General features: G+C 45.8%; 1 protein-coding gene and 1 long non-coding RNA gene across 3 annotated transcripts in view; one reads left to right on the top strand and one right to left on the bottom strand.

Annotated features, from left to right (window-relative positions):
* The window catches only part of CST7 (cystatin F), a 22981-nt gene extending 7444 nt beyond the window's left edge, over window positions 1-15537 (bottom strand). Inside the window, exons 1-3 of one of the 2 annotated variants that reach the window (XM_033055777.1) lie at window positions 5039-15537; window positions 700-872; window positions 337-453 (exon numbers count right to left, since the gene is read on the bottom strand). In XM_033055777.1, coding sequence (XP_032911668.1) covers window positions 337-453; window positions 700-872; window positions 5039-5111 — 363 coding nt within the window. In that variant the 5' untranslated portion in view covers window positions 5112-15537. Of the gene's footprint in view, window positions 1-336; window positions 454-699; window positions 873-5035 lie in introns of both variants that reach the window. The other variant, XM_033055775.1, reaches the window with a different exon arrangement.
* On the top strand, window positions 6076-21780 carry LOC116994237. Its single transcript, XR_004417436.2, has 2 exons — window positions 6076-6152; window positions 17966-21780. It is a non-coding gene; the product is annotated as an uncharacterized LOC116994237 (long non-coding RNA).
* Window positions 21781-23469: the final 1689 nt, after the last annotated feature.

The following is a 23469-nucleotide window of genomic DNA, read 5'->3' on the forward strand; positions in this document are numbered from 1 at the left end:
TTTGCTAAATCCTGTAATCCTGTCTAGTGGGAAAGCCTGTGTAAAGTGTCTCTCACCCAGGAAATGTATTTGGCACCTACTCTACTTCTGCACACTCTCCTCAGTCACTCAGGAATATGGGCCAGGTCGATGTGTCTGGTTCAACTCCTTGCAGACAGGAGCTGGCCCTGGATGCATGAAAGGTGATAACCTGGTGTCACCCCAGCTGGCTCTGCAGAGGAGAGGCTGGTACACTTATGAAGACATGGCAGAGCTGGTCTAATAGTGATTGTACAGCTAGAAGTGGCCAAGAATCCCCTGCAGTTCCTTGGCACCCCAAATGAATTGAACACATACCCGTTGCAGGATTTTTTTCTTTTGAAAGTGACAGCTGTCCAGGCGGGAGTGATCCCTCTTCTCACACACGGTGCGTTTGATTTCCACGTGAAGCATGTACTTCAGCCCTCTGACAATCTAGAGAAAGCAGTTTTCCCCTTTAAAATGGGAGCAGAGGAAAGACATGCCAAAACTTTGGCTGGGAGTCAAGTGCCACACCTGAAAACTGTGTGTCACCTATACAGAGCTGCCCATGTAGCAGTGCTATAGGGGACAGCTTTAGCAGTCCCAAGGAAGATCAGGAGGGATGCTGCATCTTGGTTTGCCATAGGAGGGTTAATTAAAGGTTGGTTTGAAAGACCATCAGGAGTCTGCTGCTCTTACCTGTACCATGGCTTTCTTTATATGTGATTCCTTAAACAGAAAGAGGTCATTGGAGCTGTTGTTGTATCTGTAAACCCCAAAGCGAGTGGCCTTGCGGACCCCAGGGTTGTTGGTATTCACTGGGACAGGGTATCCGGGTCTTATGGTTGAGTGGGGTGGTGGTACATTTGTAACTGAAACAACACAAAACATCGGGATAAAACACATGGGGGCTTGAAAGGGTGGGAGCTTCAGCTCTCTGAACCACTGCTAAACCCTTTTACTTGTCCAATGCATTTGTACTTCAGACGGTCTCTGCTCGCATCTGTTACAAAATAATTTTTGTTTGTATGTCTGAACTGGTGAAATTAAGTGACATAAAGAGATGCTGCCAGAAGTGAAAACAGAGCTCAAAATTACATGGAAGAAGCCAGAGTATCACAAATATTATTTAAATGTCTCTGGTATAACTCCCAGTTTATAGAAGGACCAACTTTGAATCTGCTTATAAAGATAGGTCGTGTGGCTTGGAGTACAGTATAGTTTTGATAACATATCAAACAGTGGCTCGAGAGTCCTGCTGCATATCTTATCTTACAGATATAAGTTTTTACCCCACACCCCACCCTTAAACCTTTGATGGCATCTTGAGGTTTTTATGTTAGAAGGATTTAGATGTTAGGAAGAAATTATTCACTGAAAGGGTGATAAGACACTGGTAATATGTTTAACCCCTGGAAGTTTCCAAGTCCAGGTTAGATGGGACTTTGAGCAACCTGGTCTAGTGGAAGGTGCCCCTGTCTGTGGCAGGAGGGTTAGAAGTAGATGGTCTTTAAGGTCCCTCCTTCCAACCCAAAGAATTCTATGATTACCAAGGTCATGGAGGGGAGAAGCAAAGTGTGTAGGAAATTGAAACTGGGGAGTGTGGGGGGTTAACCCATGACCTTTCACATTAGAGTATTTAATTTACTGTGTATTTTTACTTGCCTGTGTAGCTCTTTACCCATGCACCGCTTATTTTTCAGTCATTTAAAAGGTCAAAGCTTACAGTTGATATAATTATTTCACCTCTTTCTACATTTCCCTTCCTTTCCATCTTCTCATGTCTGAAGTCAAAGAGGAGGAAAAAATCCCCAATCCTGCAGGAGGTGCCATCCAGCTACTTCTAATACCAAGGCCTCCAGTGCAGGAGATGACCCTGTGTGAATGTAGGCAGTGAGCCTGCATGTGCTTGTTTACATAGAAGTTGTATTAATTCTGCTGTGCTGCATTTTTCACAGATAGATCTCTCACCCACATCCAACTGCACAGAGCATAGGCTGTGTACTTAAGCCAGGTTTGCACTGAGAAACTTGAGTAGAAGACAGGAACAGCTTAACGACCCAGAGTCTATTTAAAAAAAAAAAGGAACCAAACCAGAATTATGTGTCATCATCAGCATGGAAGGTGACAAAAATTTATCTTACGTGTTGCTCATGCACCTCCTCCTTATACTGTCATATCCTTCTCACAGGTGCTCAGGGATTTACACCTTGACCTGCAAAGGAGAGACTCAATTCCGCATCCCTCCTCAACCCAAGGATGTCCAAATCCATCTCTCTTCCTGGCTGATACCCCAACTACCTTAATGACCCCCATCTTTTCTTGCAAGTGGGAGCTGAGAGACCAAGGCCATGTATTGGAGAGGAGCAGATATTTTGCAGGTGATTTGGTGTCTGGTGTGGAGGTGATGAGCTTTCCTGTCCCGTGCTTCTGATCTGTGTTGGCACTGGGTGTGCAGCCAGCACTGGGGAAATGTGGTGTTCTTTCACCCAACGGCCCAGAATCCACTTGCAGGTCCCAAGACTATTGTCTGTGGGATGGTGTTTTCCCACTGCAGCAACGGTAGGATTCAAGAGTCACAAAAGCTTGTGACCATTCAGCCTTGGACTGAAGGCATTTCTCAGGCAAGCACATCTCACCCAGTGCTCAGCTCATGGGTTAAACTTTTCACAGGGGTTTAAGGGTCTGCATGCAGACCCTGTGATTCAGTAGGGTGATGCAGGACCTGTCTGCAGGCAGAAATTAAACTCGAGCCAGAGCAGGGCCTACAAGGCCAGCTGTCCTCCTACTCAGAAATTCCATGCTTTTCCTGTGCCATCAATACCAACCCAAGAGCTAGAGGGACCAGCTTTTTCCTGAGCTCACCTAGCAACTGGGACATTCTGCCAGGCTGAGAGCAGATTGCTGCCTTGAGCTTTTCTCACTGGTCCCCAGCACCTTGCTTGAATATCTGTTCTCATGCCTGTTGGAAAGTCAAGTGTGGCAGTGGTGGGGCTGTTGACATCAGACATTGTTCTTTGTCGAAGGGGTGATAACCACAGCCTCTTTCAATCTTAACACAATGTCCTTTTGTGGTTTTTGAACCCTCAACACCTCTTGAATTGTCGTAACTTTTATAGGTACGGTGTGAATGAGACTGGCTGAAATCACACTGTGTGGAAGGGAAGAAAACTATATATGTGTATTATTCAAATCAAGAGTCGGAGTCCAAGAGCCCTTGTTCCTGATCCCAGTGCCTGGGAGATCCAGCAATGTCACACAGGGCCAGGCCTCTGAAATGCATCACCTGGAGAGGTGAGCAAACTGGACAGCTGTTGTAGACAGGTAGACTCAATATACCATGTGTTGTAAGCAGGGGATAGGTTATAGGTTATATTTTCCCCCAGTTTTCACCAAGAGGTACTGGGCATTTTTCCTCTTTCACCTGTTTCACTTGGTGTTGAAAATTACTCGTACCAGAGCAAAGTGGGTATAAAATCTATTGAGCCCTTGTGGGAGATGTTTATCCCACCGTTTTCCTCTGGGGATTTCTTAAGGCTAGGATTTGATTTTCTTTGTGTGCTTTAATTCCCATTCAGGGTGGTCACTTCATGGCACACACACTGGTCTGAAATCACTTTTACTGTTTGGAATAGTTTGTAGTTATTTCCAAACTCCAAAGACTCTCTGTTGTGAGGTACCTGTAATTCTGATTTTTCTCTTTGCAGCCTTTTCTGACTGCTTCATCCCTGGCTTGGTTTGAGTGCCATTACCTAAAAATTGTGTAAGGTGATGGCCCCATTCCAGACACCAGGCAGACTTGGCTCAGAAGGTCAAATAGCAGTGCAGGGTTCTAGGCATTCCTGAAATATCCAGGAGGATATTGTGAGGGAGCAGAGGCACAGCGTAACTTGGCTAGGCACTACAATACTCAGAGGCCATGACCGTGTGATCTCACAATCTGAGCAGCCAACTCTTGCTGCTCCAGTGAGAGATGCTTTGGAACAGAGCATTCATATTCAGAACCCATTCTTGTTCCTGGGTTTGGAAATGTGAAGAGAGATGGAAAAGCCAGCCCTCCACCTGTTCCTTCTGTTGGGCAATAGTAGGGTTAGAGCCTTTTCTTGCCCAAACTTAACAGGCAGCCAACTGTTATTAAGCAAACAAGGGCTGTTCTTGTAGATATGAGCTGAATGTTGTATTAAGAGGCTCTCTCTTGTGCTTTCCTTCTTGAGGATTGTTTTGGGGACCTTGTGTTCCTGCAGAATGAGAGAGCAATTTTGTGGATGCTCCCCAGGCTACAGTGAAACAAGTAAGTAGATTGCAACAGTGGATTTTTTTTTTTTCACCAGATGCTTTGAAAATCTCCTCCCCATAACTCCCTCCTTTAAAAACTTCCTCCCCCTTGCAAGGCTAGGGCTTTATCTTTACATTTAAGATGTGGCAGAGTTCCTGCATGCCTCTGCAGCCCTTAAAGGAAACCACAGGAGAAACAAAATGCTACTGGCTAACCAAACACCATCTCTGAGTTCTTTCTGTGTATGGCAACCAAAGAAATACTGAAATATATTCAGTAATACTGAACCAAAACCTTCAGAGAAAAACACTCATGTCTACAGCTCCCATTCTAAAGATTTAAGGCCAGCTGCAATCAAGAGAGTTCCCCTTGCTCAGCAAAGAAAGAAATGAAACAAGTTAATGCTTCATTAAAAGTCAGCTAATCGGCACTCAAGTGTCCTTCTGCACTTAGCAGTCAGATTGTTACCCAGAGTCTTTAGATTTAATAATCAAGGTCATGCAGAGTTTAAACACTGACAAATGAGTTAAAACCATAAATTGACTTTAAACCCTCTAAATAATATCCCTGGATAGCATGGTTCACTAGACAAGGAGAAAGTCTTTTCAGCACTTGGGTTTTCAGCTGCAGCCTGAACCCTGCAGTGCTGAGCCAGCATCGGCAGCAGTTGGAGAAAGGCTGTTATTTACCAGAACATTACATAGCAGCACTCACAGAACCTAAACCACAAGGAAAACAGCAATTATTTTCCATTCTTACCACCTGAAGTCCTGGTGAAGTTCCAGAGTGCCAAACAGCAAAGTGCAGTGAAGCTGCAGGCGAAGCTCACTGCCATCTCCACCGAGTCAGAAGAGGAGCCTAGCAGCCAGAGATATAACTGCCCTGCTTCCTGCCAGAGAAGAAGTGCCTCTGTGAGTGCTCTTATTGGCTGGTGAGGAAGAAAAAAACCACCCTAAAACCCCCTGAATCATCACAGCTCTGGTGCAGACTTTGTCTCCTGCTGATGACCACATACCTTGAAGCCCAGTCACAAAGCTGTGGCTTGGTGATAGCAGCACCAGTCTTGCATGAGACAGGGACTTTTGCTTTGTGATCCTCAAGGACTGGGCAGAAGTGTGGACAGATACATGTGATACAACACTGGAAAGGGTTGTGGGGGTGAGGAGAGTTACAGTCATGTGCTTTAAGGATCATGGGGAAACTTCATACCTAGGAAATAGGCAATGAGCCCAGGGGATGTGGCTTTTGGCTTGCATATGTGCAGCTGTGTGTGGTCACCTGACAGAGATGATGGGTCCAGTGTCTTGCTTCCCCTGATGTGGAGATGTGGGGTTTGAGTAAGAGAGGGAGGTTTTAGGGATACCTACCCAAGCAGGCTGTGTGGAACAAAACCAGTACAGAAAACATTTTGGGTTTGGTGGTAGAGGAGAACATCACACCCTAAATTTATAAAAGGGGTTATGACAACAGGAAAGGGCTGCATTAGAGAAGATGAGTTTTTTCCAGGTGATATCCAGAAAGAAGAGAAACAGGGGGAGAGGGGTATTTTGCTTCTCTGTGGCTTGCAGAGTTTTTCAGCTCTGTGGTTGGATTCTCCGGTGCAAGTTCTTGGTTTCCAGAAGATCCTCTGTAGGCAGTGCTGGCCCATGCTAAGAAGCTTGAAAGACCAGGGAAAGGGTCAGACTTTGTGGTGCAGCTGAAATAACCAGCTTACAGATTTGGGGGAAACGAAGTGTTGTCTCACTGAAGGGCTGAGAGGGGTGGACCTCACTCTGTATGTGTGTACATTTGTTTCAGGTGAGCAGGAAGGTGATGGCTGCCTTTCACTTTGCCCCAGCATTGCCCTTTTTTGAGCAGAGGCATCTTATGGCTTCAGGTAAAGTCCTAATGCAGGGCACTATGGGTGGTGTAAAGGGGGCTGGAGGAAAATATTCTTGAAGTTTTGTTGTAGGAAGGGATTAGATAAATCCTCTTTCGAAATGTCCCACAAAGAAAGAATGTGGCAAGCATGATGTGTCATACTGGTCATCAGTCCTTCTTGAACAGGCTGCTGAATCCCATGCCACTGCTAAGCCTATGGAAAACATTGATACAGAATGAGAAGGACTTTATTGAGGGGATTTTAATTACTCTCCCTCCTTTTATTTTTTGAGCTCTCATGGTAGCCTGACCCATGGCTGTGACACAGGTAGGGATGCCATCAGGTGTCTTCACTTCCCCCCTTTCTCCTGAAGAGCTGTTCTCTACATTTGCAACCTCACTGACAAGTTCTGGGAAGTATCTTTCTAAGCCTATAGTCAGGTCCTCTAATGTGCAAGAAAGAGGTGGATGGGACCCCAAAACTTGCTTGATGAGACTTAAAAGGGCTTATGGGTTTTCATTTATTCCAAGATAGAGGCATGGGAGAAATACCAATAGGATATTCTCAAGGGGTCAAAACAACTAAAAACCCCTTTGCTGGCATCTTTAGAAAATCAGCAAACATTGGCAAAATGTTTAGAGTACCCTATAGCAGCCTTCAAGTACCTAAAGGGGGTCTAAAAGAGAACTAGGAGAGGGATTTTTGGTATCCACAGGAAATGGCTTTAAACTGACAGAAGGCAATTTTAGATTAGATATTGGGAAGAAATTCTTTACTGTGAGGGTGGTGAGGCATTGGCACAGGTTGCCAAGGGACATTGTGAATGCACCATCCCTGAATGTGTTCAAGGCCAGGCTGGATGGGGCTTTGAGCAACCTGTCCTGGTAGAATGTGTCCCTGCCCGTGGCAGGGGGGTTGAAACTGGGTGACCTTTAAAGCCCTTTTCATGCCAAACCATTCTATGATTCTATAATAAAGCCAGACAGCAATTTCAAAAAAGCAGCATGTGTCTTCAGGTGACACATTCTTTTCCTGCCTTTTTCCCCTGCCCCTTCTTTCCATAAAAATGGATAATTTACAGCTGTTCCATATCAACTTTTCCTTTTTCTAGTGCTCCTTTTATGATTTTGTTGAGGAAGTTTCTCTAGTTCTTTACTCCTAGGAAGTAACAGAGTGCTCACTAATGAGCTGTAGTATTAATAGTGCTAAGTGATATTTTTTAAAAAATCACAAAGAACATGACACCAAAAATCCCACCAAAATCCCCCCCCTCTCCCCGGTAAGAGCCAAACAGAATCAAACTCTTTTAAGGCCACGAGGTCCATATACCTGTTATTTTTCCTAGGGAAATTTTGTGCTGTGGAATAAACCGGTGGTTGGAGATTGTGATGGTTGTCCCTTTGCAAGATTTCATTCCAAGCAGGTGTCACTTCCTGGGATACTGCTCTGTGTCCCAAATCCATCTGCAGAAGTGGAGCAGCATGATGTTTTGTCTGACATCCAACCCCAGAAAATGAATCAGTCTCATCACTGAAGCTCCCTGAGGGCCACTGACAGGAATTTCATCCCCTTTCCCTGGAAAGCGAGTGTAGGTAGCCTCTACAGAGCCCAGGGCATGTGGGGCACTTTGTGGAGTAGATTTCACTCACTGAATTTCCCAGTGTGTGAGCAGGCATCCTGAAGAGGGGGAGGATGAGCGTAAATGGGCACAGAAACACTCACAGATTATCCCAGGGTAAACAGAGCACTTGCTTTAAGCAAATAGCTAGCCCTGACCTAGTCTCAATCAAACTTTGATCTTTTCGCATTAAGATGGATTATATAGATTTTGAAAGACTTGCACACATGAAGAACCCTCGTGTTTGTTGGGGTTTTTTTGTTTGTTTTTGTTTTGTGCATGAGTAGGGGATGTTTGTTGCAAGCCTTGGGATACCAAGTCTGCTCTGTTTTCTGCAAGGGAATTTGCAGGGTAGTTACATTCTCTCTTTCGCTGTTGGCCTGAGTTACAAGAGGCTTTGGCAACAGTGAAGCTCTGTGGACTCTTTAAAATAAAAAAATCCAACCAAACTGCTATTATTCATAAATCAAGGATGTAATTATAGTTTCCTTTGGACTGAAGGAGCAGAAAAGCCTCCGTACCTGATATTTGATTTTCATTTGGAACATGAGGTGGACTTCTTCATCATCACTTTTTGCTTCAGTTATTTACGGCCTGACATTTTTGTTTTGCCTGCAGCACAGCCCAGAAACTGCTACTATGCTTCCTGGAACAATGCCAGCATGATCTGCAAGGGATCCTGTTGGCATTATACTCCTGTAAATGCAATCAGTATCTAATCCTGCACTCACATTTCCTTTTCAGTTCTGACTCCCTTTTTGTAGTTTGTGGATTAGTGGGGGACTGTAAGGAAAAAAAAAAATCTCATTAACTTTTGTAGGGAGTTGGAGGATGACTGCGGTGTGTTTGAATTGTGCAATCCAAGGTTTTAATTAAGACGCATTTACCACTGTCAATAGTTGTGGTTTTTTCCCTTTTAAATATTTTTAACATTTTCCAAGCTATCATCAGATCTCTAGGGAGCTAATTTAGTTGGTGTTGCTTTAATGAAGGGTCTGAGCAAGATACTCCATAATGGAGATCTGCACTTTGCAAGAGCAAAATATGTTGAGGTCCAGAGAAAGGACAGTTCGAGGAAGAAGGACTAGGATAAAGAATTCAGTTGAGGACTCAGCTGCTCCTCTACCTTCCTACAGCAGGAGGAGCACCTTGCTATCCCAGCTTTTTTAAGTGGAAAACCACCCGGACAAGCCACAGGATACCTGATACCCTTCTGAACAGGGGTGTGGTTGAACAAGTTTGGTGAGGTACAAGGGGAAGGAGCCTTCAGTCAGCAGTCGTAGTCACGTTTGGGAATATGCGTCCATGTACTCAGTAACATGAGGATGCATGGGAGAAATTGTTAGGTTGCCTTCCAACCAGAGAATTTGTCTACTTGCCTTTCCTGCCAAGTGCTCTGAAGCTCACCCACACTCCCCTTTGCTTCCACTGCATAAGGAACTATGACTTTTCAAGGGGACTGAGGCTCATGTAGTTGCATCTGCTTTTTTTTTGTTTTCCTACCTGCAATAACTTCTGAATTTCCATCCAATATGATGGGAGGCTTGAGGACAATCTGGTTACATTGCATTTCTAGAGGAGAGACACGAAGAAGAAATAACTTGGCTGAGGCATGGGTAGGGGACACAATAGTGTCATTATTTAGTTTATCTGCCAGCAGCACTGTCAGCTGCTATGAGAGATGGCTTATGGATTGCATTGCAGGGTGCTGTGATATATGTGAAGATCCCTCTATGTCTTACCTTGTGGCTGTTTTACTAATTTTGATATGAACAAACCTCCCATCCCTTCCCTCTCCAGCTGAAGAGCCCAGATGCTCAGAAATACTGGCTCAGTCAGCTGGCTGAGGTCCTCTTTGGAGACCAGCCTGGTTAAATGGTTCTTAGGACGCTGGAAAGTGACCTTTAGGGAAGCTGCAGATGGTTAGAGCTGCTAAAAAACCATCCAGGTGGCCAAAGTAGGGGTAGCAGTAAGAGGTTGCCTCAGGATTGCTGCTCTCAAGGATCAGATGAATGCTGGGTTTTTGGTATTCGGGATCAGTCCTAACACAAGCCATGAAAAAGCAAGTGCAAGACACAGTGAGGCACTGGCACAACAATGCAGGCCTTTGTCTGCAATGCAGTGCATGCTGCAGGTCTCCCAGTGTGAGGGGAGAAAAATTGTACTCTCTAGCTGTGTTTGAAGATCCCTTCCACAACTCACTGGAGCTCCTCTGCCTGGCAGGTACCCAGCTATTCAGTGCTGGTGAGACTTGGATTCTTCCTGATTCTTTCCTGATTCTTCACCTCCATGAGGAACAATGGCTGATCCGAAGGAGGGCTGCTTTCATACACAGGTGGCAGCACCAGCATGTGCAAAATGCTCCCTGGGCTATGAGGATGGTGTTGGAGAATGGTGTCCTGTAGAAAGCAGAAAATCAGGTCCTAAATAAAATTCAAACCAAGCAGAACTGTCTGCTTGCCATCGTTACTTTAGGCACACATGGTGCTCAGGCTGAGGACAGGAAATTAAATCCCCCTCCATTCCTAGCCACTCTGCTTTTCCCTGTAGTTTGGGCAGAGGCTGAACAGCCACACAGTTGTCACCTGCTGAAATCCATCACTGAAAAATGTGGTTCTATAGCAAAACAAGTGAGGAATCAATCAGGGCTTAATGACTTTTTCCCTGACTGCAAAAAGGGCTGTTTCTCAGCAATTGGAATCCCTGTCCTTCCAATCCTGCTGAAAGGCTGAGGAAGTTTTTGATCACAGGCACGAAGTCAAAGCTTCAAAGCCCTTGTCTGCACACAAAAGGGACTTCTCTTAAACAGCTCCACCTGAAAGTGCAGTTATGAACAGCCCCCGCTTTGTCAGTGCCTATGAAGAAAACCATGTAGTTAACAGGGATGGAATAGCTGTGCTTAAGTTTTATAAAAGGATCCAGAAATGCCACTAAGCCTCCCTGCTTCAGAGCACTGCGTGAGATGAGCAGTGGTGGGACAGGGAACAATGGGATGCCTTTTTACTTTGTCTTTAGGTCTTGTGAGTTTTCTTCAATTCTCTTGGAAAGAGCAAGTGCAGCTGGCTGTTGTAGACTGGCAGAATGAATTTAGCCATGCTAGAGACACTGCTTGGGAATTTTCTGTAGAAGATGTTCTGTTGCAATGGCAAAATATATTGCTGTGAAATGAGCTCTTTCAGGTACCTTGATTAATTTTTTTCCTGTTTTCCATGAGCAAAACACAGCCAGAGCAAGTGAGAGTGCTTTGGATTGTGCTGCCATTAAACAGAGCTGCTGCAGTGCGTCAGGGGAGCTGTTCTAACACATGCTGTGTGCAGGGTATGGAAAAGGGTCAAGCTGTGTGTTAACTCTGATCTCCCTCTGGGCCTATCTTGGTTTTCCAGCACATTTAGTAGTACCTCATTTTGCAGTATGTGCCCTAGGTGCAGACAAACTCCATCACTTCCCCCTGGGCCCATAACCAGAGTTCCTGCTCTGGCTCAAAGATGTATCTTCTGTATAAGACTGGTAGAGTGGGAAGCTGTGTGTCAGTAGTACTGTCCTGCAGTCCTTCAAATTGGCTTTTCTGGGCTCTGTCTGAGGGTGAAAGCTCAAAAGCAAGGAGTTATCTCTGGCAGTGGGAGCGGAGATGCAAAGTGGAACAGACCTCTGAAGCTGACCCTCTCCAACCTCCCAAGCAGCTTCAGTGATCAGGTCTTCCCATTTATTTCTGTTTCTTCAGCCTGCTGATCTCTCTGAGACAATGGGATGTCAGAGTTTGAGCAGAGATCAGTGAGCAGCTGTCTCAGAATGAAAGAACTTTCCCCCACAGAACAGGATTGCTTTGTTACAAGCTGCCGGGGAAGACCCATCACCAAGAGAGTAATGCAATGAGGTAAAGTGAGGCCCTGCAGATTTTCTGTGTGAGATGGAAAGAGCTGGGAAAATTTAAAATTAACCCTGAGGTGTGAGAAAAAATTCCCTGAACACTCAGGGAGGTTGCTCTTCTCCTCCTCCTTGCTCGGAACCCCAGCATCATCATGCAAGCACAGTGAGCCAGGGGAAGAGGAGAATGGCAACCTTGGGACACTTCCACTTTCACCAAATAACTTGGGATACACACTCACTTGTCAACGGCTGCTTACTGGTATGAAGGCATCATCCAGAAAGCCAAAGAACCAATACATATGCATGAAAGCTTAGGGAAGCAGCTGTGCCACTGAAGAGCTGGGAACACATTTTTCTTTCCTGTGGGAATGGACGTTTCTTTTCAAACCAGCAGGGTACCATGGAAAAGGTGGAGCTGAGATTAACTCAGAGCCTATAAGCTACACCTCTGCTCTGGACTGGGCTGAGATTCCAGGACACTGTGTGCCCTGTGCATTCCTCTTGAGGTTGATAAATGTGGCCAGGAGACCTTGGACAGGACCTTGGTGCAGGCAGAGATTGGCACAGAAGCTGAGACATTTTTGAGATTAATTCAGAAGCAAAGGAGTTAATTTTCCTCCCCTGGCCTCCCAGGAGTGGAATGGGAACTGTATCTTTCAGAAAAGCATTTGGAGCTGAGCTGAAGGTGAATTCCTGTTGACATAAATGCAGTTTCCGTCCTATCATTTCCTTTAGATGGAATTAGTGTCAAATGGTAAATCACCTCCAATAGCTTGATGTGTCTGCTCAACCTCAGCTCTAGGACCACACTGCTAAACTCTGCAAACCTGCAAGAATGCCAGTCAGTAAACAGAGGGCTTTCTCTTAATTTACAGGGTCTGTGACTCGTAAGTCAGTTCCTGTCTGATTATTTTTCATTGTCTGTCATCTGTAGATCGGTTTAATTGGGATAAGTAACAGAGATCTGAATACAAGGCTCTTGGATATATGTATGAAAAAAACCCATCTTTTTCTTTGATTTGGATTTGTTTTGTTGTGCATTAACACCATCTACTAATGAGGAAGTGAGTAGCCACACTGCCTTGTGTGGCAGTCTTGTCCCACAGAGACTTGTCCAAAGTGGGAGGTCTGATATCAGCAGTTGCAGAAAAGATGGACACATCAACAACAACTGCTGGTTTTAGCGACATTGAATTAGGCATGAAAACTTTCCCTCAGGCAGTATCCAGGCCATTTATTAATGTCTGTGACTGTGTAAGGGGCTGGAGTAGCTGGGGATGGCAGTAACACCTATCTCTGACTTGGCTCATCCAGAATGAGTGGAGCCAAGCCTTCTTCCATGCTGGCTCGGTAGACTGACAGGGAGCCTGCCCTCTTGGATCAAGGAAGGCTGCAGGTCACTGCCACCAGCAATGGCCAAAGAAGGAAAAAGGGGCACAGGGAAAGAGAGACTGGGCAACCACTGGCTCCAGTTAGGAAGAATTATCAACCTGGTGGGCCTGGACTTTCCCTGGACTGGGGCACTGAGATTAGCCTGACCCTGGAACCAGGCAAGCCATGCTCAAACAACATACTGTTCATATGGTCTGACCATTGGAAAAATGATGAGGAAGGCCTTTCTCTATACTCAGCGGGGAAACCAAGCCAGGACCAGCTGTGTCTGGAAGAATGCCTGCACCAGGGCTCTGAGCATGAAGGTTGAATGTTTCCCACGCCCATGCCTCCTGCCTGCTCTTTCTCCCCATATGAGGTCAGGGGCTCTCTCCAGCTCACCCTCTTTTGAAGTGTTTTGGTCCTTCAGTGAGCACGGTGTGAGCTGTCCTGCTAGGAGCAGGGATGGTTTTGCATTCAGGGACAGAGGGTCAGACTGCACAAAGCCTGTTTGCAAGATAACCCTGAGAGAATCTGAGTGAAACTGAGTAGGAATGGGGGGACATGCTGATTTAGAGACACCAGAGGTTGGTTCCATGGGGCAGAGAGGATGTCACTGCTGGAGGAAGAATTGGAGCATACCTCAGTTAAAAGGTCATTCTGGAAGTTTTAGGAAAGTCAGAGAGGTTGAATGTGGATAAAGCGGGTGCAGGTAAGCCCACAGGGAAAGAAATCTGGAGTCTGCTGTACCATTGCAGGTTGTAACAAGGGGGCATGGTATTCTTAGCAAGCTGGTCCATGTTTGTAAGAACATCCTGATCCTGCTGCTGCAGACCCTGGCCCCAAACCCCACATCAACATAGCATGATGGTGAGCCTTGTCAACAGAGCCTCAAACTGTTGACTTCAGGAGAAAATAGAGATGTCTTGAGGCACTTTTGGGGAGAGTGGGTTAGGCTAGTATTCAAGCAGCCTGAGCCAAATATAGGCTTTCCATTAGGTATATGAAAAAGCTGTCCTACCTTTCCAGTTCCAGAGATCTGCTATTCCTGAAGGATGCCTTTCTTCAAGACTTTGGCTTTATACACAACACCAGAAAAATGTCCCAGGATATCAGCAGCATTGTGGTCAGAACAGTAATAGTGATGATCCCAAATGAACTCTTCACATTCTATCTGTGGCAAGGTCAGGGGTGTAGTTCTTCCCTGAGGATTGTTCTGGACTACACAAGCACCTACAACAGCATTCACAGGTTGCCCTTGTGGAAATCAGAGTTCTCATCTGCTCTTGTATCAGTTAAATAGATCTGTATTCACAAAACACCCAAGTCTCTCTCCCACCTAAAAGAACCCAGCCCAAATAAACAAAAAAAAAAACCAAAAAAAACCAAACCAACAACCAACAAAAAACAAAAACCTGAAAAGCCTGGAATCTTCACATGAAAGCTGGTGGGGGACTTCCTGGCTATCCCACTCTGTTCCTCTTGTAACAATGGTGACATCATTCTTTGCTCTAGTCTTGGACAAATAGGAACCAGATATTATCTTGAAATCAAAGAACTACAGGAGGAGCAGGGTCAAGGCTGGGACCAGCTGCATTGTGGGGCCTAAATAAGGCTGCCAGCCTATTTAGTATGTCACAAATAACCTGATTAAATGACTGCCCAGGGAGAAGAGGTATTAGAGGACTTCTTAATAGGAAAGGATGTAATACCCAGGGACTGGAAATTGAAGTCACCGAGAATCAATGTAGAAATACAATGCAGATTTTTCAGAGAGAGAGCAATCAGCCTGATTGCCAAGGGACTGAGTTCTCCATCAATGTGAGCCTTTAAATTAAAGGGAGATGTCTTTAACAGCCTGCCAGCACAATGGAAAGGGAATTCTGGGACTTCATGCAGGGGTATTAGATACAAGGGGACCAAGCAACCAGTCTGTGTGTGGCAAGTGCTGCATCTCCTCAGTGATGCTTCTAGGACAGAGTGCATCTCTGGTTGAATATGTCTGGAAGAGAAAGGATGAACAGGACTAAGGAAGTGAGGAAGCTGAGCACCAGACATTTCACAAATAAACTAAAGACCTGCACACCAGCCTCCCCCAGAGCTGCATCCCTGGGTAAGCTGGGTAGAAGCAGGGGTCTCTACTCTTGAGATAGTCAGCACATGTAAAATAATCTGTGCAAATTTTGGTTTTAGACAGTTCCTCATTTTTCAAGGACATCGTCTAGAAGCTTTTCAGAACATCTTTTGTAAGCTATTGCACTGCCACTTCCTGACCAGGAAACTATTATCGTTTTAGAGAAAAATGTACAACGTATTTCCACAGTAGTTAGTTCTGCTTTTCTGAGAGTGCAGTCAGAGGTAACTTGTGGCAACTATCATTTAAAATTTCCCATTTTAGATGCTCTTTCAAAAAATAAACAGTCTATATTTAAGCAATATTGTATTAAAAGAATGTGTGTTGGAAGCTGTCCTTATTACAGCAATTTCACGAATACAAACCGCACTGACTATAAGCCACATCTCCAGGTGTCGGCAACATTTTGTTCTTTGTCCATACACAAACCACACCCAATTATAAGCTGCTCTGTCGTTCGCAGGGAGGACCCGCGTGCAACAAAGTTGCCAAATAGTAACAGAATCCTGGGATGGTGGGGTTTACTGGCTCGGCTCGGGCTGTGAGGGCTCGGGGCTGCCGACAGGGCCAGCGGCCCAGCTCGGCGCTGCCGCTCGGTGGGGCCACTTGAGGCCGGCCGCCACCACCTCTGGGCTCACTCGCCCCGGCCCGGCACTGCGCCATGGTGGCAGGGGAACATGGAGCCTGCCGGCACCTGCGGCAGTGGTGGGAGGCGGGGATGGAGCCCCCCCGCTCCCACAGCGACAGCATGCAGGGACACGAGCCCCCCGCCTTCCCCCCGGGCCGTGGTGATGGCAGGAGGGAGCCCCTGCCTCTCTCGGGCCACGGGGCAAGCAGGAGGGAGCCCCTGCCTACCCCGGGCTGCGCTGACAGAAGGAGGAAGCTCCCCCGCCTTCCCCCCACCCCACGCTGCCTACACGGAGCCCGGCTCCACCCGCCGCGCAACAGAGTAACCAATTTGTAACAATCGCGTAAAGCCAGATTTTACTGGCAGGTTGCTCGACTCGGCACCTCGGTTTGCACTTCTGGGGTTGGAAATGTCAGAAAATTATTCACATATTGGCCGCTCCTGAGTGTAAGCCGCATTTCCGGTGTGGGAGCAAAATTTTAGTCAAAACGGTGCGGCTTGTAATCGTGAAATTACTGTAATCTGGGAATGGTCTGGGTTGTGTGGGAGCATCCTTTGCTTGTCTCACATTCCCATTACAGCACGGTGCCCACAGGCAGAAAAGCTGAAAAACATTGCAGTCATGCTTCTACACCAGGAACTTGATTTTTACCTTCTGAAAGAGAGACATTTGTGTACCCTTGAAAGAATTTATAGGCTTGATAACCCATGGAGGTCTGGGGTCCTAAACTAGGGCTATAACCCCTCTGTCTTGGAGAGGCAGAAACAGGCAAGGAGTGTTTACCCCTCTAAGGTTATGGTGAGAAGTGCTTCCTTCCCATCGACCTTTGCAGGCACATGTTAATGTCTTCAGTTTGATTGGTCTGCACAGTTGTTCTACCCCCGTTCCGCCCCTGTTCACCTTATTTGTATCCATTCCAGAATCTTCTCCCCTCCATTGCTCCCCATTGGCTATGTTTTGCCACAGTGCTCCACCCCCATCACCCCCCTGGTTCCCCTGGCTGCCTGCCCCTCCTCTGCACCACTTTTTCCTATTCCCATTGGGCTTTGACCCTCAGACCCACCTGTGAGTGGGAATGGGACAAGGGTCATCTATTTAACCCTGTGCCCTCAACCCAGTTTTGTTTTTGTCCCTGGACCCCTTCTGAGACAATAAACTGTTCTTTGAGCTCCATACCAAGACTCATCCTTCACCTTTGTTCGTTGGCCGTTCAAAAAGCTCCTGGCTCAAGAGTGCTGGTCGCTCACAGAGACCTGTTGAACACACCGCTTCAATAGCCTTGTCCACTTTCCAAGTGTGTTCCACATGAATTACATTCCACAGGCAAAGGGCTCTGACCTGCAACAAGGCTTGGTAGCCAGTGCTTGGGTGCATCACTGGATTTTGACTAAAACCTGTTGGATGTAGAGGATAAAGTTTAACAGAGGGCATCTCTCTAACAGGATTTTTCCCAGCCTGGTGTTCTCATTTAATGCAGAGTTGTCTCTGCTCTTTTTGCATCATACCCCTCACTGAACCACTTGCTGTTATCTATACATGAGTGCTGTACCTACAGGCCCTCTTCACATACAGCTTCAGATTTCAGATATTGTACGAGCTTGGCTGCCTCTTGGCTTCATCAATGAGGAGTTTCTTAGCCTACTCCTTCTCCTCAAACTTCTATTTTGCTGCATATTATGCTGCATGTGTTCAGAAGGGTAATAAATTCAGTCGTTTTTGCTCTAAATGTAATTACTCAGTAATTGCCATCTATTTATTTTTATTGGTAGCAGTATCATAACTTTATGAATGCAAGCTCTGGACTCTTTCCCTCAGTGTGCAAAGCTTTTCTTAATAAAAGTAAAAATGCATTTGAGAAGGTTTAAATTAGATGGTTGCAAAGAACTGTCGTTTACATGGAATCACAGAATGGTTTGGATCGGAAGGGACATTAAAGATCAACTAGTTCTAACCCCTCTGGTGGTTAGAATGGGCAGGCACACATTCCACTAGTCCAGGTTGCTTAAAGCCCCATCCAGCCTGGCCTTGACACTTCCAGGGATGGGACATCCCAGCTTCTCTGGGCACCCTGTGCCAGTGTCTCACCATCCTCACTGTAAAGTATTTCTTCCCAGCATTTTACCTAAATGTACTTTCTTCCCATTTAAAGCTATTTCTCCTGGTCTTGTCACTACATGCCTGTGTCAAAAGTCCTTCACATCTCTTGCAGGCCCTCTTTCAGTACTGTAAGGCTGCTACAAAGTTTTCCTGGAACCTTCTCTTCTCCAGGCTGCACAACGCCAGCTCTCTCAGCCTGTCTTCTTCACAGTAAAGGTGTTCCAGTCCTGTGAACATCTTGGCCTCCTCCAGACCTGCTCCAACAGTTTCATGTCCTTGTTATGTGGGTGGTCTCAGAACTAAATGGCGACACTCCATGCCTTGAGAAGCACAGGTGGAATGACACTTGGATCCTGGAAGGCCAAGTGCAGGGGCTGTTTCAGCCTTGTTGACGAGCAGTGGGTCCAACCCAGCCAGACCTTCCCTTTCTCGTCCAACGCTGCGTGAGTTGTTGCATGGTGTTGGGGCCTTTGGAATAGAACATTACTGCTGTGGTTTCCTGATTCAAAATGAGCACAGCTCTGGGAACACTGTTGTAATTTTCCCTTCCCTTTTGCAGTTTTCTTTTTCATATTTTTATCTATCCGCACCAGGAATAATGAACCCCAAAAGCTCACTCTGACCCATATGAACATGGTACACACAGATCTTTTTGGCAGTCACATTGAGCAAACTTCAAGAGAAACTCCGGGTAATTTTTGTCTATGTTTTCATCTCCATTTTACCATCATTAAAATAAGCAAAACATCTCAGAAAAAAATGAGAGACACAAAAAAGGGTCAATAAATATTAGTGTCTTTGAAATGTTTGATAAGAGTCTGTGCTGGCTTTTGATTACTGTTGCCTTTTATTGTTAGATCTGAGTCTTTTATTATGCATTATCAAGAGATAAAACACATTTACTACTGGTGAAATTTGGTTCTATACCCTAAGTAAAAATGCCTGTTCCTTAATTCCATATGCTACCAAAAGGGATAAGATTTTTTGTGAAGTCCCTTCCTATTTTCATGGTAATAGACCTAAAATTACTTTTACTCACTGATTATACAGTGCCCACTAAAATGCCAGTGGTTAGGTACATACTGGGATCACTGAAATTCAGAGAGGTGTTTATTTGCAAATCATGTACCCCCAGCTCCCATCTCTTTTCTCCTCTGCAGGAGCTCCTGTGGAGAGACACACAGGATCTTGCAAGTCCCACGTGTTGGACAGCCTGGGACTGTCACTTGTCCCGTGCCAAACCACAGGGTCAGCACTACCTGTGGGACTGTGTGTGTCCATCCATGCACCATGTTCTGTGTATGGTGTCTGCTGAGACAAGAAAGATTCCTGGGATTCCTAGGGTTCAGGAAGCCAGAAAGTGTGAAATGTGAGGAAGTCCTATTTAACTCCTATGCTGCCCATAAAAAGTGAAACCAGATTTTCAGGAGGAGTGCTTAATCAAGGAGAGGAGAATTTAAGTTCTCTTCCAGCACACTTGGGCCATAAATGAGCTTTATAACAAAGGTAAAATGCCATTTCCACTGGCTGAGAAAATCAGTATAGTGATGGTATAGATATAGTGATAGAGATAGATAGATATAGTGGTAGAGATAAAGTGATAGACAACTCTATCTCATTATTACGGTAAGTCTGAAAAGACACCCACTTCCTGGAACAGAATGAGGCCATGGCCCCAGGGATATTCCTAGTGCTAAAATGCTAAACCCAGACTTGTTTTGGAGCTTCTTTGTAAAGCCTTGCCCTGAGAGGTCCGATAGAAGGGAGAGCAGAGGTTCCTCCTTAGTGACACCTTCCCTGTGGCTTGTTCTTGAAAGGGCCTGCCTTCCTCTCCTTGGAAAGAGCATGGAGGAGGAAAACAGCATCCTGGCTCGTGTCCTAAGCACCTCCAGCTTTCACTTTGAATTTTGAAGTCAGGCTGGCGAGGCGTGAGTGACACAGTTATTAATTTAAACATTCCTGAGGTGCTGGGCTGCATGCAGACCACACCTCAGAGGAGCATGGAAGAGGATGGAGTTTTCCAGAGCAGAGCTGAGCATGGAGACACTGCAGAGTAGCCTGTGAGGGAGATGCATGCAGACCTTCAGCTCAGTAAGCAGCTTTGAGTCACTGCTCTCCACGAACCAAATTTAGGGAAACTGTTGGGGGTTCATCCCTGGGCGCTGTTCTGTTTGGGCAGCCAGGAGAGGAGCACTGCTTCGCCAAAGCATTGGGCTGCAAGCGGCTGCAGGAACAGGGGCGTGAGGAAAGCAGGAATTCTGCTATTATCAGCTCAGCAGCTCTGCATGGGGAGGTGACAGCTCGCAGCTCCTGAAGACAAGAGGGCAGACCCAGCATGGGGATGCGCTGTTCCACACAGCAGGTCCTGTCCTGTTCTGCTCACCCGACAGGGAATGATGCTTGGCTTGCAGGAGCCCGTGTGCGGTTTTACCCGGATTTCTGGGGACTTTCCTGCGCCAAGGTTTCAATCCTGAGTCTGCAAGCGACTCAGATGCCATGGCAAGTGCAGAAGCAGAAAGAGAGGGCGGTTACACTGGCCCTGTAGCAAGCTGGGGTGAGGAAACGGCTGTGAATAAAAACATCAGCATCTGGCCCAACGAGGCTACCACTTTATCCAGAAAGCTGATAGCAGGGAAATCCAGGGTGGACAGCAGTGTTTAATGTGAGTCTTTGGCCATGGCAGGCTGATTTAAACTCATCTGCAGTGCAAAGCCCCCTGTGAAGGAAGTGTGAAGCCTGTGAATGCTTGCTAGGAAAATAACCAACATAATTTAGACTTAAGAAGGTTCATGGGGTTGGGCTGGACCTGGCATTGGGAGCAATTTTCTGGAACAGAGAGGATGTTCTGTCTCTGGGTCCTCAAACTGCGACACAGATAGTCATCACTGCTCTGGGTCTACTCCCTGAAATAGTTCAGGCTGTGCAGTGAGGTCCTGATCCTGCAATGGGCTCTGGACAGGGACAGCAGCCTTCTTATATGAGGCAGTAGGACTCCACCTGGAGTTTAATCCTAAGGCACACAGCTACTTTGATGACATGTATTTACATACTTTCTGTGCCTAAGCAGAGGACAGTCAGCAGGTCTTGCCAGGGAAAATGTTTCCTTGAGGTTTTCCTGCAATGATACTGAACCTTTGTTTGAGTCTCTTTTTAAAATGATTCTGTGCATTCTCCAAAGAGGTTAATTCAAAGCATGGGTCCAAAATCTCCCTGCAGAGGGGTAGCTGTATTTCTCAGCGTTTACACTTAATCAGTCAGTTGGTGTTGCTCAAGAAGGAACTACCCTCCAGTCCTTCTGAATGTTTTATCATCTTTAGGCTGATGATTCTAGTTCACAGCCAACAAATCAGCAAGGTCTTTTCCAAAAGCCGCTAAAGGAAAGCTTCTTTAACAGGAAGCTCCAGGTATTTTGTCTGTGTCAGAGCCTGAAGACCCAGATTTCCTTGTTGCAGATTCCCTGCAGGGAATGGGTAGCCTCATGCTTGGTGCTGCTGCCATTCCTGACCCAAGCTGTTAGACCCCCATAACAGGAGTCCCCATGGCTAATAATCACCACAGCTTTTGTGGGATTTTTCACTCCATCTGACAGACCTGGCTGCAGGTTTCCAGGTGTGTGGAAAGCAGAAAAGTCTTCAATTTAAAGGTGACTTTTAAAAAACACACCATACGACAAAGGAGAAGATCGCCTATTGGTATTTGGCTTGGAAAAACAAAACAAGCAAAGCAACTACAGCAACAACAATAAACCCAAAAGAAGACCTACCCCTCTGTTCTGGACTTCTAAAGGATGTTTGTGCTTGATTCTGTAGAAGAGGAGGAAGAAACTCTGTGCTACCAAGGCACACTGCAGTTAGGTGGGGCTGCTGATTTTGCTCATGCCAGTGCTGCTGGTGGTTGTGTGGGGGCCAATAAAGGCACTGTTCTTTGTTTGTGTTGTTCTGTGTTTTGTGAGCATCTTTACCTTTGAGACACAGGCTTTGTCATGTGGAGACACCCGGGAGCTGGAAACCTGGCAAAGAAAGGAAAAACCCCTTGGATCTTCAAGCCCACAGGATCGAACTTCTGCTCACAGGATGCTTCCTAGAATGCGCTTTACAAAACACTGTTCCTCACCAGGACGTTGTTTTAGGGTGTCATAATGGCCTTCCTGGGGGATTTCTTACAAGAACTTCAGGTTTCTGCAGGACAGGCATTTCCAAACATCTTGCTGTAGTTAAGGGACGAGATAACAGTACTGACCTGTGTAACCACATTAAACACTGACCATTTATTTCTACTGAAAACTTTGAATGTGACTATTAAGCTACAAAAAGTAGGAAGCCTTCATCCAAAACTCTTGGGAAGTACAGTCTAGCACTATCTCTTCCAAATATAAGCTGTGTGCTCATATTCATATTCTGCACAAGCTGCATAGCTGGTGTTTGATAGTGCATGTCTCAAAATCAACACTGAAATGAGAGGCCTAGACAGATTTTTTCTTGTAATGCAACTTTAAAGTGGAATTTGCTTCTAAAACACCATGACATTGATTTCCCACAAAGTCTTGTCTCATTACCTTGATTCATTTGTTGTCTGATGCATTTTAATAGCAAACATCCAAATTTCAATGATTAACCCCCACCCCAAAAGGCAAAAGTTAAGCGCTATGTCACGTCAGTAGCTTCAAAAAGAACCAGTGTTTAGGAGGAAATTCACAGTATTGGAAGCCTGATGGCAGGGAGCCTCAAACAAAAGGGAAACATTGAAGATAGAGAGATAGGGGAGAGAAATGTTGGATGGAGAGGCATTAGCATCGAACAAGCAGGCACAATGTCCCTGTAAAGAAAGAGCAGCTCTATCTCTGTGTCCAAATATCTTCTTCTCTGACTTACCCCTCTCTGTGCTGTGGTACAATTGCTGAAGCAATCTTTCTCATATTTGGGACTTCACACAGCGGTTTTATGTGCCATAAAGAGTTACAATTCCACTAGGATGTATTTGACTTATGAACATAACAGATGCTGTTTCTGAGTATATAGCATAAAAGTCACCTGGTACTAAACATGGGAGAAAGAGGAGTGACTATAGCATGTGTAGAGAACACCCAAAGGCATATAAAGAAGACCAAAAAAGCCTTTGAGAGGGGACAGAGATAGTGAGGTGAGTTTTGTCTACTGCATTTTAAGTTTCCTGTAACATCTTAGTTATCTGAGAACTCTGGACTTATCTCTCCAAAAGTGGCAGCTAGGAAATGACATTCTCACTGTGCTGCTTCATCAAAGTGATGGCTGCTGTTTTAACAAGCTGCATTAGCCAGAGATTGATGGCCCCATTTGCAGCATGAAAGATCAGTGCTGTTTGCAGCAGTGAAGGTCTGAGCTTCCTGGGGTTCCTGCTGACAGGAGGATGTTGGACAATTGCCAGGGAGGCAGAGCTGGTGGAGAGGCTGCTGTCCTGAATCTGAGCATCATTCTGGGGATATGGGCATCCCCCCATCTCCCACATTACTTGTTGGAACACTAGCAGCCCTCCCCTGAAATGGCTCAGAGGCTGAGTGCAAGTGAGGATTGTTCATTTTGAGATCTCTTGTAGGAAGCTGTTCAATGTCATTCCTACACGGTTGTCTGTGTGGAGCAG

The sequence above is a fragment of the Catharus ustulatus genome, chromosome 3, assembly GCF_009819885.2.
Source record: "Catharus ustulatus isolate bCatUst1 chromosome 3, bCatUst1.pri.v2, whole genome shotgun sequence".
Classification (NCBI taxonomy): domain Eukaryota; kingdom Metazoa; phylum Chordata; class Aves; order Passeriformes; family Turdidae; genus Catharus; species Catharus ustulatus.